Source organism: Chlamydotis macqueenii, chromosome 12 (genome assembly GCF_036417535.1).
Source record: "Chlamydotis macqueenii isolate bChlMac1 chromosome 12, bChlMac1.mat, whole genome shotgun sequence".
Taxonomy (NCBI): Eukaryota; Metazoa; Chordata; class Aves; order Otidiformes; family Otididae; genus Chlamydotis; species Chlamydotis macqueenii.
Genome location: NC_141567.1, coordinates 16066225 through 16081967, shown reverse-complemented (window position 1 = coordinate 16081967; position 15743 = coordinate 16066225). Strand labels below are relative to the sequence as shown.

The window sequence follows — 15743 nt, the reverse complement described above, 5'->3', positions numbered from 1 at the left end:
CAGGTCAGCACAGAGCCTTTACTACAAATCTAGAGAGAGAATTAGCTTCAATGAGAGCACAGCTTGACCTTCTGCCCCCAGGTGCCTGTGAGGAGCTGAGAAAGACAGCTTCTCCACTCTGAATGCACAAATGATATCTCTGATAATCCACCATAACAAAACTTGACTGGCTAATTAGATCAGCAGAATCCCTGAGGTGCAATTGTGTGTAGCAGCTGCCACAACTGAGCCCCTGGTATTTTTAAATGTTACTGCATTTGCAGAATATTACGACTGTTCATGTTTTCAGTGGGAATGCAGGTAGAGTCCAGCCAGCGAGAGACGGGGTGGCAGGCAGGACTGCCCCTGAGTGACAGTGTCACACGGGTGATGGTGTCTGTCCCAGTGTTCTAAGGCTGAGGCTTTCGTTCCAGAAATTTGCCTGCTGACCCGTGGCCGGCGCACAGCCAGCGTGAGAGCTGATACCTACTGCCGGCTCTACTCCCTCTCAGTGGACAACTTCAATGAGGTGCTGGAAGAGTATCCCATGATGCGGCGAGCTTTTGAAACTGTGGCTCTTGACAGGCTGGACAGAATTGGTAAGTAGAAGGTGTGAGGGTCTCTTTCCCAGTACCTGCTGCCCTGGCACCCTATCTCCAGACTTGGTCCTTAGTTCCTGTGCTGGAGTTGTGACCCGAAGGAGATCCCAGCCTGCCTCTCCTTGCCTGACTTCAGCTCCTACAGGGAGCCCCATTCACAATCAGTTAAATCCACATCCTTCTTTCTCTTTCTCTCTCACACGTACACATTTCTGCCAGCTCCTGCTTTCATTTGTTTCCCTTTCCAAGAGTTCTTTTAGAACTGAGATCTGCAATCTGAGGCCATCAAGGCCATGCTTGTGAATTCACTAGATTTTTAATTTTAGCTCAGAATGTGTAAATACCCACAGCCTTCCAGATTCAAGAGAAAACAGACCAGCCTGTGAGCCCAAAGTCCTGCAAGCAAACTCCAGTATTTTTGTGAAATGTTCTGTGGCAGAAATAATCTCTCAGCATGGGGACTTGGGTGTTTGTTAGAGTGTGACCTGGTTTTGCAGGGATGCTGGCTAGGGTATGACTCCCTGGGTTATTGGTATTAGTGTTTTTTAAGACAAAAACTAGCAACCACACTGATGAGGAAGAATATTGTTCTATGGTATATCAATGCATAATGAAATACAGACCATATGCTTCTTTTTGGGACAGATTTTTCTCATCATAGTTGACAAGCAACTGGAGAAGCAGGAAGTGCTGTAGGGAAGGGAAAGCTTTGGGTGATTTCTGATCCTGAAAAGGCTCTTGTGCAAAGCCATCAGCTAAACACAGCCACAAAACACCTGCCTCACTCTCCATTAGAGTCCAACTATAAATGCATTCAGTAGAAATATGCACCTGATTGAACAAAGACATGGAACAATTGATATAAATCTAACCTCCCACAACCCAAATTAAACACAATTAACTAAAGAGTATAATTGAGTTGCTATAGCTCACAGTGATCCATCCCAGGATGCTCTCCTGTCCTGTGGGAGACATAACCCGTGCTGCAAACATCCTTGTCTAACTAGAGAAGACCAGGATAACATTCCTTGGTCACAGCCAGAGATGTTTAACACAGATTAAGTGACTTATACAAGGTCATGCAAGAAGTCTTTGCAGAGCTGAGGAGTGAGCATTTCAGAATCTCAGCTGCTTCTTCAACTCCTTATTATACATTTCTTAAAACTGCATGCATTTTCATTGCTTTTCAGAATCGTAAAGGTCAGTGCAGGTCTGAATACAGTGCAGGAAGTGAGGAGGATAATGGGGTGAGGGGGGTAGGGAATAAGCTGGCATCCCAGCAAGGGGTGCAGTGCCTCTGGGGCTTTTCATGCCAGGAACATTGTATTCTGTGCATCTCATTACCTGCTGCAAATCAGAAAGTGTGACCTCTGAGGAAAAGGTTATGAGCTAAATATGTAGAGTTTGGCAAAGCCCATGCTAATGAGGCCCTAGAGTAAGTAGCAATAGTCCCATCACTTGGGTTATTTAAATTAGGTTGTACAAACCACTAAGAAAATGTTAACGTTAGGCACAACCAGAGATGGGCCAGCTTGACTTTATCTCAAATTCCTCAGCTTTAGATGGTCAATGCTGTTTGGCTTCCTAGCCTGACGTTCTCTGTGACTGGGTAGGCAGGGCATCCTGTACTTATCTCTTGCTTTTTGTGCCATTGCACATGTAACTAAAATTCATGGAAAGTTCTGAATCAGCATAAAGAACCTCACATGCTTCTTCCCCTAGGTGAAATTCCCTTCCACATGCAGCTGCAAAATGTCAGCATAAGGTTAGAAGGTGACACAGAGCTATTAGAATAACAGGCCCTTTGATGCAGAGCTCTGGCTTTGTCCTCCCTGCCTTTTGCCATTCAGCTGACCTGAAACATCAGTCCCTATGCCATATAAAATGCAGAGACCTTCAGAGTCGTACAGTAAAAGTCTCCATTTCCATAGCAATCAGACTTGAAAGCTGCCTATTCTCTCAACTTTACATCCTCTACTATTGCAAAATAGCATCTTCATAACACGTTCCCACCCTGTTGTGCCCAACACTTTTTGGCTGGCTTGGTTATTCCCTAAATAACCTAAGGGAGTTAGGGGTACCCTAGTGAAATTGGCAGATCCTAGGGAAAATCCCTGTCTTTATCAATAAGGCATTTCTTCACCTTCCCCTGAAACGTGAACCATCCAGAAAAAGCAGTGCAGTAGCTGTGTAACAGCATGTGGCTTTTTAGGGAAGTGAAGGATCTGTACACAAGACAGAAGCAAATGGGAGCCTCTGTCCAAGTCAGTGGTGCATTCACTAACTCCTTTCTATGCAGATGACAACATGTCCTTGAGAAAGCCATGCCTCACCGAGTACATGAAATGATTCAGAGGGCTCTATCACAATTCTGATACCAGGATAAGATCTATCCAGTATTCCCCCCATGCAGTGAGGAATCAAGAGAGCAGGGAGAAAAATCTCAGTCCATCCAGCCACAGTGACTGCAGAGATGTTTACAGGATTACCTGCTATACTGAGGATTTGGAAAGCATGGTCTAAGCTTGTCTAGGTAGCAGGGAGACTGGATGAGAACGTAAGATAGCATCCCTTGAAGCAACAGGAGCAGTACTGGTTGACTGGAGGTGCGATGAGGCATTCACTTTGCAGAGCAAATGCAGTTTGAAAGCCTGTGGCTAGGCAGAGGGGAAGGAGAGGGGCAGATGCACCCGGATCTGTGTGCCCCCATTGCTTCCTGCTGGTAGATGGGCAGTGCAGCAGCATGAAGGGCACAGCTCCCTGGGGAGCTGTCAGCTACATTGATCGCTCGGCAAAGAGTATGTTGTTGTATCCCTGTAACCTCTGTTGTTAATGGGAATTGATATTGGCATCCTGCCTGTGCCATGCATGGTGCGAAGAAGTTTCCCAGGTGTTTTGCACTTGCAGAACTCTTTAAAGACTAGAAGGGACTAGTCTCCATGAATTGACTAAGGATGGGATTCTACAAAGATTTGTGTCCCTGCTTAACTCTGCTCTGAGTAACTTCAGACTCTAAAGAACTCCTCGAGCTGTAGAATATTACACGCATAACTCCCCAGAGGTTCAGGGCCTGAAGATTGAAACTCAAGGAAATCAAGCTGATCACTGATTAATGATAATTTTATCACTGATTAAATCTTCCTCTTGTTCTTGACCAAGCTATAAAATTCTTAGTATTTGTGTGTTGAAATGATTTGTTCATTTCTCCAGTGAGTAATTCTTTGTCTGACAAGCACTTGTGAATTGGCTTAGTTTGGGATGTGTCAGTTAGTTACATAAGTTGCATCATTCTGTTCCTGATTGGCTTTGAAACTGGCTTTCAGTGACCATTGAAGCTTAAAATTAGGTTTTCACAAGTATTTGCACTTGTGAATCACAATCACTCAAATGTTCTTTGAAAATAAATACAATACAGGTTGTGAATATTGTCAAATCAAAATTCATTGATGCATTCAAAAATATTGAGGGGCAATTATTTTCCATTGTTTGTTGTGCTATAATAAATACCATAAATGTCTATCATAAGGTTGCTTACCATCCATATCAAGGTCACTGGTGACAGCTGAAAGCATACTTAAAGCCAGAGGAAGCTATTTTTTCATTTTCATCAGGAATTTTTCACCACGTAGTTTGAAATGCATATATTTTGAATGCCAATTGCATACGTTTTGATAGAAGGATCCTAGCTAACCCAGGATTAAAAGTGCCTTGCATTTCCTCCAGGCATTGCAGATGCTAAAAAAAAAAAAAACAAAGAAAAGCTAAGACAACATAATACCGGTCTCTGGATTTAATTATATAATATTTTTGCGGTACAAGAGTGTCTGTTCAAGATCTTATAGTGGTAGAATTTTTAAAAGCTTTGTCATATAAACAAGCCACAAAAATAGCTGTTCCCAAACTTTTTGACTGGGCACCCTATTTTTCAGCTCGTGATCATGCTTCTGCAATTTAAATCCTATTGGGTTTGCAACCCTGCTTGTCTAGGTCATGACTCTGGGATCTGCTGCCTCAGAGGAAGGGCTGGCCTGTGTTAGGCTAGGTGAACTGTGAATGAGAAGATCTGGGATCTGTGCCAAGCTCTGCCACAGATTCCTGTTTGTCCTTGTCATGCCTTTGCTCTGTGCCGCCGTTCCTTATCTTTTCTACAGGGAAAATAATGCTAACAAAAGTGGAGCTCAGCCTTTGAATGCTTCTAAGCTGCCTACTGTCTTGTGGCAGGTGCTGTGCAAGATCATATGAATAAAAGAAATGGACTGATATGTGTATAAATAAAATAGTTTGTACTCAGCATATATTTTTCACTGTATCCACATTGTAGTCCCAAATTTGTTTACCGTACGCAGGTGAGTAAGCCCCAAAGAGCTGCACATGTGAGATGAGCAAGCAAATTTTGTCCTAAGGCTATACATATATATATATATGTGCTTCTTTGAGGCTGCTGGTGCAGACACAGGTGATGTAAGGATAAAAGTTCCTGTTGCTCAGGTATACAATGCTAGAGTGTGTGTACTTTGAGAGGAAGCTTTATTTCAAAATCACATTGAACTCTGCCCAGCCCTTTAAGGAGGTGGAATCTTGCTATCCAAGTACTGAGCAGGTGAGGATATCGGTGGCTGACGAGAGGTAACACAGGTACTCCTGTGCTGTGTCCTCTCTCATCACTTGAATAACCCACCAACATAACTGTTCATGAGGAATCAAAGTTAAAATACCACTGTGTGTATTCCTCTGACTTGAAATCCTCTCCCTTCATTTCCAACACTACAGTGTGGAGATCTGAATCTGACTTTTATAGTCACCTGAGAGAAAAAGGCATTTAGAATGTGATTCATCTTCTCCTGAGGTGGCTATCTAAAATGGCTTAGGTGAATCACACCCTGGAAGACATGCAAGGTAGGAGCTTGGACTTAAGCAGGAATTGAATATTTGAATTTATTTTTATTTAGAAGTGAAGGCCCAGCCTCAGAGTATTTTCTGTGTAGCCTAGGGAAAGATACCAGCAACTTACCAGACATGAGTAAATGCAAATGACTGCAGTTTAATTAAGGTGAACTGGCACCCCTGTTCACCTGAATATGTAGTGCCATTTCTCATGCAACTCTAGAAGAAAAATAAACCCTAAGACACCCCAGTAGAAGGGACAGCGGAGGGTGTGATGAGATCTCAAAAGACTTGTCTTTGACTTTGTAAATGACCTTGGTCACAGCAGTTTATCCCATGACAACCTTGCAGGGTGCAAGTTCTCTGGGAAGTTTGGTGTTCTAGGCAGGAGTCACTAGTACTACAAACGGATAGCTGGCTAGCTGGGAAACAGTAAGCAGAAGTGAGGAAACTGGGGGAGTTGTAAGAGATACAATACACTTGTGCCCCATCTCCCTGGGTCCTCCAGATTACCACATTCTTTTTATATTTAGAGAGCCACATCCACAGGTCTTTGCTACCTGCATCAAAATGAAACACCCATTCTGATAACATTTTACCATTCCAACACCTTTGAAAATAATTTTCAACCCTCTCTTTAATTACATGAAGTAGGACCTGCTTATCAACCACACCTCTAGACTCGGGGGACTTTTCCTGCCTTGAAGGCAGTCCAGTAGCTATTTGCAACCAGACCACGCTGCAAAGCACACAACTGACTGAAAAACAGTGCCAGAATGTCCAGAGTCTTCCAGAATCTGTCCCTGTCACAGCTGTCGACTCCAGCAGGGCACTGAGAATTAAGTGCAGGAGCTTTGGCTCCAGACACAAGCACTTCTGCCACTTGAGGAGAAGGCAGCTCTTTGGCCTTAGTCTCAAGCAATAAGTAACAGCCAGGACACCATGCTTCAGGCAGCACAGGGCATCACAGCCACTCCAGAATTACACAGTTCTTACATCTGTTCATGGATATTCGCAAACAGTTTGCTCTAGATAGTCCTATATATTCAAATCTTTTTTTTTTTCTGCAATGCTCTGCATGATGGGCATAAATGTGAAGAGTGGGAGGGAAGCGCTTAATTTATTTTAAATTTTGTTTAACTGTCATGAGTTCATCAGGTAACATTATTCACCATGTACCATTTGACCTACAGCGGTTTGGCCCAGATAAAGGTTATATTCTATCTGTTAAAAGAGATGCCTCATATTTTGGAAGATACCTATTCGGTTTATAGGAGAGGAGAGGCATTCAGTGGCAGGCCTGAGCTGTACCGGGAGAGAAGACCTCCACTTGGAAAGACAGGGAATCATCCATTTTAAATTTTTTAATTTATTGTTGTTAAGATGGTAATAAGACAGCAGATTCAGCTAACCTCCCCAGTACAATGGGCTCTACATTGACAGAATTTATTTCCCTCACAATATGGCATTTGGGTTTCCTGCAATAAAACCCCTGTGTACAGGCATGATTCCACATAGGCTTGCAGAGGACCAAGCAGGGTAGAACGGGATATTGTACTTTAAGTGTACCACCAGAGTTCAAATGATACAGCTTTAGCAAGAGAAATGAAACTGCAGGATGCAGATGTGTGCTGCCTTGTACGTATTATGGCATAGGAGCACACAAATGGCAACTGCTGCAGAGCACTTCATCGAGAACTGTGCATCCAGTTTGTAATGTATTCACACAGCGAAGCTCTCAGGAAAGTTAATCTGAATTAGTTTCTAGAGCAGATTTGTTAAGTGTGCTGAACTCCTCTGTGGATTCTCTTAAGAGGTGATCCAACTGGCTTTGCTTTGCTTTGCTTCCAAGAGCTACTTCAATTCTGAGCAAAATCTTTCCATGACAGTTAATACAGTTCAGTGTGGGTTAACTTACATTTGAGAGAAAGTCAGGCTTTAACAGGAAAAGTGCACATATACTGGGAGTTAAGAATTATTTTGAAATCTCTGTTCCAGCTCATTTCCCTGTATACATGAACTCTTAAGACAGTGGCAAGAGCTGGTGCAGTGAGGCCTTCCAACCAATACAGTCCCAGTGCAGCAGAGTTCCCCTGGGGCACAGAGGCAGCTGTGACAAACTGCCAGTTATTATGTCCAGGGTTTCTTTGCCTGCAGTTGCCAGTTGCTGTATTGCCCCTCTGGGGATGATGGCAGCAAGGTGAATTACCACAGAGACCAGCTCAGGACACAGGTAACCCAGAGGCAAGAGAGGGCAAAGACCACCTTCAAAGCTGCAATGTGCCGTGAGCCTTTTGCTGCAGCCAGTGATCCAAGCAGGGTGTTTAGTACCCAGCTGTATGAATAATAAGAAGTGAAGACCTGAAAGAAATAACCATGTGGCAGGGGGCAGCCACTTTAACAGCAGGCCAGGGCATAAGCCAGCCTAATAAAGTGAGATTATTTCAAATACATGCAAATTCAGAAAGCAATTTAGTGACCTGAATTCTTAAACTGCAGCCAGTGGGCTTAGACAGAACTGAAAAGAGAAATGAACAGAAAGTCACAGCTAATTTCCCCTGTGTCTGTGCAGAATTTTAACAACAGCAGGCTAATTTTGATTATTTGATAGAAGAATTATTGTTGAGTGCTCGCTCCTTTTATGAAATCACGTGAGCCTTTCTCCCTGTTCTTTTGTGTGCTATATACAGTTGAGAAAAATCTGACTTTGCAATTCTTTGTTAAGGGAGCAACATCTATTTGCTTGGTTTTCGTAATTTTACATACCCCACTCCACTTCAAAGCACCAGTAGTTTTGCTATGAACATCTTCTAGGCTCTAAATATCTTCCTTTTTTCCCCTATATTTAGCCTGTTAGTTGCAGTGGGGAAACTAGGGAGTTTTTAGAATCCAGAGTAATCCATTGATGTTATTTATTTTTGTCTGACTATGTGCTAGGAGCTGTACAAAGAGAAGAAAAAAGTCTGTTGTGCCACGGAGACCCGCTAGTCTAAGCCATTTAACTGACTCTGCTGCTGGCCCTCAGCCCTGTTCATGGGCACATCCGGCCCAAGTGGCTGCTTGGGAGCCACCCAGTGCTCCCTTCATCAGATTGTCACGCACCACTTGCCCTGCAGAAACCCAAGGCAGCTTTTCTCTCCTTTGTAGAAAGGTAAAGCGCCTTGAGCTACCTCAAAGTAAGCAAGGGCAGGGAGTTGGTGCATGAGGTGGTTGCAGATGGCTCCTATGCCAGCTCCGTAGCATCTCAATAAATTTGCATTTTGGGTTTAGGAGAAATGCTTGGGTGGCTTGTTTATCTTAATACCCTTAGACTTGCCTCAGCACTTTAATTTATGTAAGTTAAACAACATAGAAGGAGAAACTCTGTAACATACAGCCTCCTGTGCTCGAGTGATTAGATTGAAGGGGAAACAGGAGTCCCTTTTCCTCTCTCCTAATGAAACTTCTCACTGGCTTAGCAAGAACATAGGACTCTGTTGTGGTTCACCAAATGTAGTTGTGAGCTGCAGAACATCATTTCAATTAGGGTTACACAGAGCCAAACTAATCAGCCTTTCAGTTCTTTGATTGCTATCTTTTTGCTCTCCTTTTGAGTCAGATGCTGTGACAATAAATCCAGAACAGAAAGAATGATTTTGAAACTCCAGCAATTTCATAAATAAGATGAGGGGGAGAAATAATCTCAGAACCACAGGCCCAAGCAAACTTGCTCCTACTGCCTTATTCCACTGTTTCGTGGAGGCCCTTAGTCAGACCTGCCAGGAAAATGTCTTTGTCCCATCAGGACTCAGCTCTGTGCTTGTTCTCATCTGGTGCTGGCTGGAAGGAGAATTTTCTCCAGAAGCAACTAATAAGACTCACAGTGGTGTGTGGAAACTTCATGTAAATTATACAATTAATTAGATGGTGGAACCAATTAATTTTTCAGTTTGATAACCAATTACAATTTTGAAAAATTATTTTTAAAAATTCCTCTCCCCTTCAATAATTGAAAAAATGTTTTCAGTATTTTTTCAAAATGTCCTGGAGCAGAAATTTGAGACTTTCTTGGCAAAACAGAAAAGAAAAATTTGATCTAATTAAACAGTTGATAGATTCAAGCGGGGTGCAGGAAACCAGTAACATGTAATGTAGTTTCAAATTAAAACTCAAATGTTGTGTTTTAAAAACTAACAAAAATAATCATTTCAAGGTTGTTGCTGGAATTATTTTATCAATTTGACACAAATTTAAGGATCTTTGATCAAACTATTTCCAGTGAATAATACACATTTGGAAAATGTTAGTATATTCTCTATTCAGTGCTCTGCCAAGGAAACCAGAGTCTGCTGTTCAGCTCTTTCTGTGTCATCAAGAGCTCTGGTTATGAAAACATCAGTCCCTTCAATTCATCCGTGCAGCTCTGATTAACATCGCTATGGGTTCTCATTTGAATTGAGGGCAGCGTTGGAAATTGCAGGCTATTCAAGCACAGACAAGCAAATCAGAAGCCAAAGACAGGTGACATGGAATTAAAAGAGTGAGATGAGATGTAGTGATAGAAACACAGAGCAGTTGCTGGTATTGAGCTTTTCAGAAAGCTGCACTAGCAACATCTGCTGTTTCTCCTTCTTCTACCCTTAGCCATTCCTCCTCAGCCTGGTTTTGCTACAGTCTGTTTTCAAGAAACAAATGTGGTAAGGTGGTTTTTTTGCCTCTCTGTTTTGAACTCAGCGTGCTGTCTCCCATCCACATCCTGACCTTGCAGTTGTGCGAGATAGCTACAGATTCCCCATGCTGGGATTTGTACCTTCAACTCCAGAAAGAGAATGATTACAAACCTGCAGTTTGAATTCCTCTTTAACTCAAGTGTGCTGGCCAGATGCTCTCTTACCTGTCAATTTTATTTAAGACAGGTTGTTCCTTCTCTCCAGACTTATGGCAGTTAGTCTTTCTGTTTCTGCTTAAGCAACTCTTTGTGATCTAATTTGTTTGTGAGTGTATCTGTAATTCTAGTAGATACCACGTGGAAATTGCTGTGTGTGTGCAGTGTGACCCTCTGCGCCATTCACTCCCTATCACTGTATGTTCACTGCAAAACTGCTCTTAAGTTTAAAGGTGACATCCACACTCCCTCTGGTGTGCCTGGCTGCAGGAATGGCAGGTAGAACCAGGATCTGTCTGTGTAGGGGATATCCAGTGCTATCTATTCCAGTCCAGTATACAATGAAATGGGCTTTATATACATATCCTACACAAGCACTTCCAGTGCAGACAAGCTCTCCAGCCCTTGTAATGATGTTAGTAACTCAGAACAGTTTGCCTTCAGCAGTGTCCTTCCAGGGCTGGTGTCTTTCTCCAAGGTGAGAAAAGAAAGACCGGTCCATATGCCTCACTGCTTTTTTTGAGGGAGTGATTAGCAGTAGGTAAAACACAAAAGCAGTAGGCAGCTCATAGCACTACCCACAACAGGCGTGTCCCAAACGCAGCAGTTGCAGACCCAGAATCAAAACTCTGTCAGCGTTTTAGTGGTTTGGTTTTATGGTGCAGTTCAGCCCACTGGGAACGTTGACCAGGGGCCTGTAGATTGCAAGCTGTTTGCATAGCACTATTGCATAGCACTCTGCTGTTAGAGCCACACCTCGTCCTTTATAAAGAGATAAATGCTTGATTTTTAAAAGTGCAGCAAAGGAAAAACCCTTAGTGTGTTCTTCCAGTGTATAACTACAGTTATAGTTGGATTGCTCTGTCTTTTTTTTTTTCACAGACTTTTCTCACAGTATGTAGCGCAGTAACTCGTGGGTTCTTCTGGAACCAAAGGGAATGGTTCTTAGCAGCTTCCTTCATCTGTGAAGTTCTCTATAAATCAGTATCAAATCACCTCTTCTCTGAGAGAAGATAAATATGTTGTACTTACTCACTGATGTTTTTCAAGCCTGATTCTTGTGGATATTTTCTGCACCCTTTCATGCTTTGCAGCTAAACACTAGAACTAAATCATACTGTGTGACTTCCTAGCATTATATATGGTAGTGACTAGTGTCTCCCTTATACTTTACAATTTCCTCCTTATTTGTGCAATAATTTTTTTCACCTTTTTCTAATGGTAGAATTGGAAGTCAACTAGTTATATTCAAGACTCTGCTATTTCAGAGTTACTTTTTAGGACACCAGCATACCAGCTAGCTTCTTCAGAGTGTCATTCAAGTTCTTTGCTGCCAGATGTTTGATTTTACATTTGGCTAGAGTAAGAGGCATATCATTAAACTCTGACTCTTTTATCTGTTACAGATATAAAAGATACATCATACAATAAAAACCCCCCAAAAATTATCTGGATGTCATCTATGCATAGAGATGTACCGACGTCTGTACATAAAGATCTGAGATCTGACTGGTATAGGATTGAAATGAAATTCCTCTGGAATCACACTGGGAACTACTGCCCAACATGGCAGTCCACTCTTAACCATTCATTCTAGGAGACTATCAGCTGACCAGTTTAAATTAGAACGCTGTATGGGACAAATAAAATATCAAATTGTGGTTCTTAGTTGGTAATGTCAACGGTTGACTTATCTTGAAAGTTGTGATTTCATGAAAGTGTGGCAACAAGTTTAATAGACAAGCCGTTGTTTGCAGGAAACTTCATTGACATGAGCTGTGTTGCCAGCCTTCACTTCTTAAAGCATGACCTGATTTGGGGGTTAAAATACAGAAAAAGAGGCCCTTCTACATCCAGGCCTCCATTCCGTACCTACCGCTATCTCATTCCCTCTAAATGTGCAGCAGTTGGTAAGGTGCTGCCTGTTTGCCCTGGTCCTGTACAGGAACTAGAAGTGATCAGACAGGAACCAGCAGAAATGACATTTGAATCAGAGCAGAGGTTTGCTAATGGGGGCAGGGCCTGAGGAGACATTTGGTTCAGGAGGAGGGTTAATACAGCTTTTGATCTGATCCAAACTGGCTAGTGCCTCATCTAGAGGTGACCCTTCTACACTCAGACCCTGAGCTTCGGCTACAAAATGAGCTGTGTGCAGACATGCAACCAGGGGGCCAGGTATGCACAGGCACGCACACAGACACTCACACACAGAACTTAACTAGGCTGAACCCTTCAAATCCAACCAGTTTCAATAAACAGAGGTGAAAATGAAGCCCATAGGCAGGTGCTGTCATCAAGTCAAACTGGCATATGTTGTCAGGATAGAGGACCCTTGAAAAGGCAAGAACAGGGGATCTAATCCACGCTAATTTTCTAAGAAAATCATTCAAGCCAGGATATACCAGCTCTTTATAAATCAATGCTGGCACAGAAACCAATTTGCACACTGTTACGAGAACAGAGATATGAAAGCTGTTATGCAGAAAGCTTGTCCACATCAGAAATCCTCTTCTTTGAGAAGCTCTGGTGAAAGGGCATCACTGGCAGCATCTCATCCCCCTGCACTGAAAGATTCTGTCCTTCAGTCCAGCAGAATGCATCCCTTCAGTGCCAGGTGCACTTTCAGGCCAGACAAACTCATTATGCCACATTTTCCAGCCCATTGAAAAGGCAAAACGCTGAGCTAATATTTTACTGCAGGCTAGGAAGTCCAGCTGGAACATGACGTTTGCTAGCCTGCAGTTTTCTTGAAGTTTGGGATAGAAGGGCATGGCCAAGTAAGATGGTAGCTGCAGCATGTCTGAGGGCTCTTACTTGGGCCAACCGAGCTTTTCCAGCAAGTAAAGTCCTTCTGTCTCTTATTCACAGAGAAGTTTGTTTTCAACAGATATTTGACTCCAGAGTGAACATGTTGCGTGAGACAGATGACGAAAAAGATGTAACCAAAGGAGAGTAGCTGAAGGCTCAGGAGACTTCACCGAACTTGTATTTTTGAGGTTTTCCTTTGCAAACACACAAAAAATACAGCCTTTGGATTTATTCTCTTTGTCTATGGAAGTTCAGGTTATGAGGTGCAAAATGGGACTCTTCCAGATTCATAAGCTTTGCTACCAATCTACCACAGCTAGCAAAAGTCTGTCTAACTAAGAATGTGTGTCCTGTTGGGCACATTTTAATGGGATCTTGAGGTTTGTTGACCATACCACAAAAGCAGAAGATGTGATGTTTGTTATCTTGTTGCTGGAGCACAGAGGCTGTACACAGATCCCATAATGACACTGGGACACAGTACCAATAGTTTGAGGAAAGTCTGGCTTTGAGGAAGCCTCCCATGCTTTGACGTCTCGGAATGACACTTTCTCTCTTCACTTTCTCTACAGGCAAGAAAAATTCCATTCTGTTGCATAAAGTCCAGCATGACCTCAATTCGGGTGTTTTCAACTACCAAGAGAATGAGATCATCCAGCAGATTGTGCAGCATGACAGAGAGATGGCACACTGTGCTCACAATGTCCAGGCTGCTGCCGCCGCTGCTGCTGCTGCCGCATCCACGCCCACCCCTGTCATCTGGACTCCACTGATCCAGGCGCCCCTGCAAGCTGCAGCAGCCACCACTTCTGTTGCTATAGCTCTGACCCACCATCCACGCCTCCCGACAGCCATCTTCCGTCCTCCGGTGTCCGTCTTGGGTTCCTTGGGACAGCAATCCAACCAGACTCCAAGACAGCTGAAAAGGCTTCAGTCTTTAATCCCGTCAACTGGACCTTCTGCTGTTGGCTCTCCTTCCAGTACTCCGTCCCAGCTGCATACGCCAGGAGCAGAAACCCCTTCGTCCTCTTCCTTCCACATTCAGCAGCTCGCAGGATTCTCAGCTGCTGCCGGCTTAGGCCAGTTCCAGGTGGGATCCCCTCCAGGTGGCTCAAGCCAGCCAGGCTTGAGCGGCACGTCCTCAGTGGGACTGAGCCAGTTCCAACAAGCACCTTCTGGATCACCTCTAGGAACAGCTCAGCCCATGCAGCAGCAGCAGCAGCAGCAGCAGCAGCAGCCAGCCCTTTCCAGCAGTGGATTTGGGCACTTCCAGCAAGCCACAACTAGCTCCCCATCAACATCACTGACCCAGCTCTCATCAAACTCACCTCCCAGTCTTCTCAACCAGTTTCAGCCCACAAGACCACCGCAGGGGGGACAGTTACAGCAGCTCTCGAGCAGTGGGACTTTGGGGGGAATGAGTCACTTCCAACACCCTCCTTCTTCCAACTCTCCATCCTCCAGCCTAAGCCAGCTGGCACAGGCCTCTGGTGGGCCGTCCTCAGGCCTGTGCCAAACACATCCAAGTGCATTAGGATCTTTAACTGGAACAATAGCCCAGCTCCACCAAGAACGGCCACCTTTTGCCTCCATGTCTCCACTACAGCAGTCTGGTGTTGCTTCTCCCTGTTATACCCCTTCTGGCCTTAGTCCTCCTAGTCAGAGCCCAGTGGCAACAAGAACTTTTCAGTGTGGCCCTTCTGGGGCCTCAGGCTCTCACGGATCTCTGCTCCTGCCTCAGACCGCCAGCCCACCTCCGCAGATCCTGCAGTCGAAGAGCACGCCACCTGTGCCACCGGGACGTCTGAACCAGGACATCAAGTTGATTTCTGCTTCCCAACCATCTTTGCCCCAAGAGCTAGCTCAGACACTGAGCCAAAATTCTCCTCATTCCTCCAGAGAATCTGTTTCCAGCTTCTCTCCTTTTCCTGGTGGAGGGACTGGACTTCTTGGGAAGCCTTGTAGCTCAATTCCTGGACGTGTGACTTTGCCACGTCAGATGTCCTCAGGTTCTTTACCACATCCACTGGTGTTTGGGGCCAGCGCTGCTGGTGCTGCTTCTCTGACTGCTGGTGGACGGAAAGAATCCATAGTGTTCACAGGCGATCTCGAACCTGTCAGATCCAAACTGCCCTCCAATTTGTGAGGACTCCTTCTGAGAGCTGGTTATGTCAGCTGTGCAATTCGGTTCCTGATTAGACTTTCATGAATCATTTTTTCCTTTTCTGCCCCCGCCCCCCCCCCCTCCTTTTTTCTCCATTTCTTTTGTTTAGGTTTAACTGTGATTAGAAACAAACAAAAACCACATGAAAAAAACAACAAAAAAATAAGATAACCAGGTATTCTTAGAGCTATAGATTTTTGGTCACTTGATTTTATAGAATATTTTAATACATGGAACAAAAGGATATGAGCAAATTTAATCCAATGAGGTAACGCACAGACAAGGCATGTGCCTGAGCTGGAACATATGAATGATCAGCCATAGAAGCCACCAAAAAGGGTTTTCCTGTTGAGACAAAGATAGAAGGTTGACATGGGCCGTAAAAGGGAACATCAGGTCAGGCCTGTAGCTGGTGGTTTTGGAACAGCTGGCCTCAACTTTGCAT

At 43.9% G+C, this 15743-nt stretch overlaps 1 protein-coding gene across 1 annotated transcript in view; it reads left to right on the top strand.

Annotated features, from left to right (window-relative positions):
- HCN4 (hyperpolarization activated cyclic nucleotide gated potassium channel 4) overlaps positions 1-15442 on the top strand; it is a 102355-nt gene extending 86913 nt beyond the window's left edge. The window contains exons 7-8 of the mRNA XM_086757268.1: positions 414-578; positions 13707-15442. Of these exons, the coding sequence (XP_086613394.1) occupies positions 414-578; positions 13707-15280 (1739 nt within the window). The 3' untranslated portion in view covers positions 15281-15442. The remainder of the gene's footprint in view (positions 1-413; positions 579-13706) is intronic.
- The last annotated feature ends 301 nt before the right edge of the window (positions 15443-15743 follow it).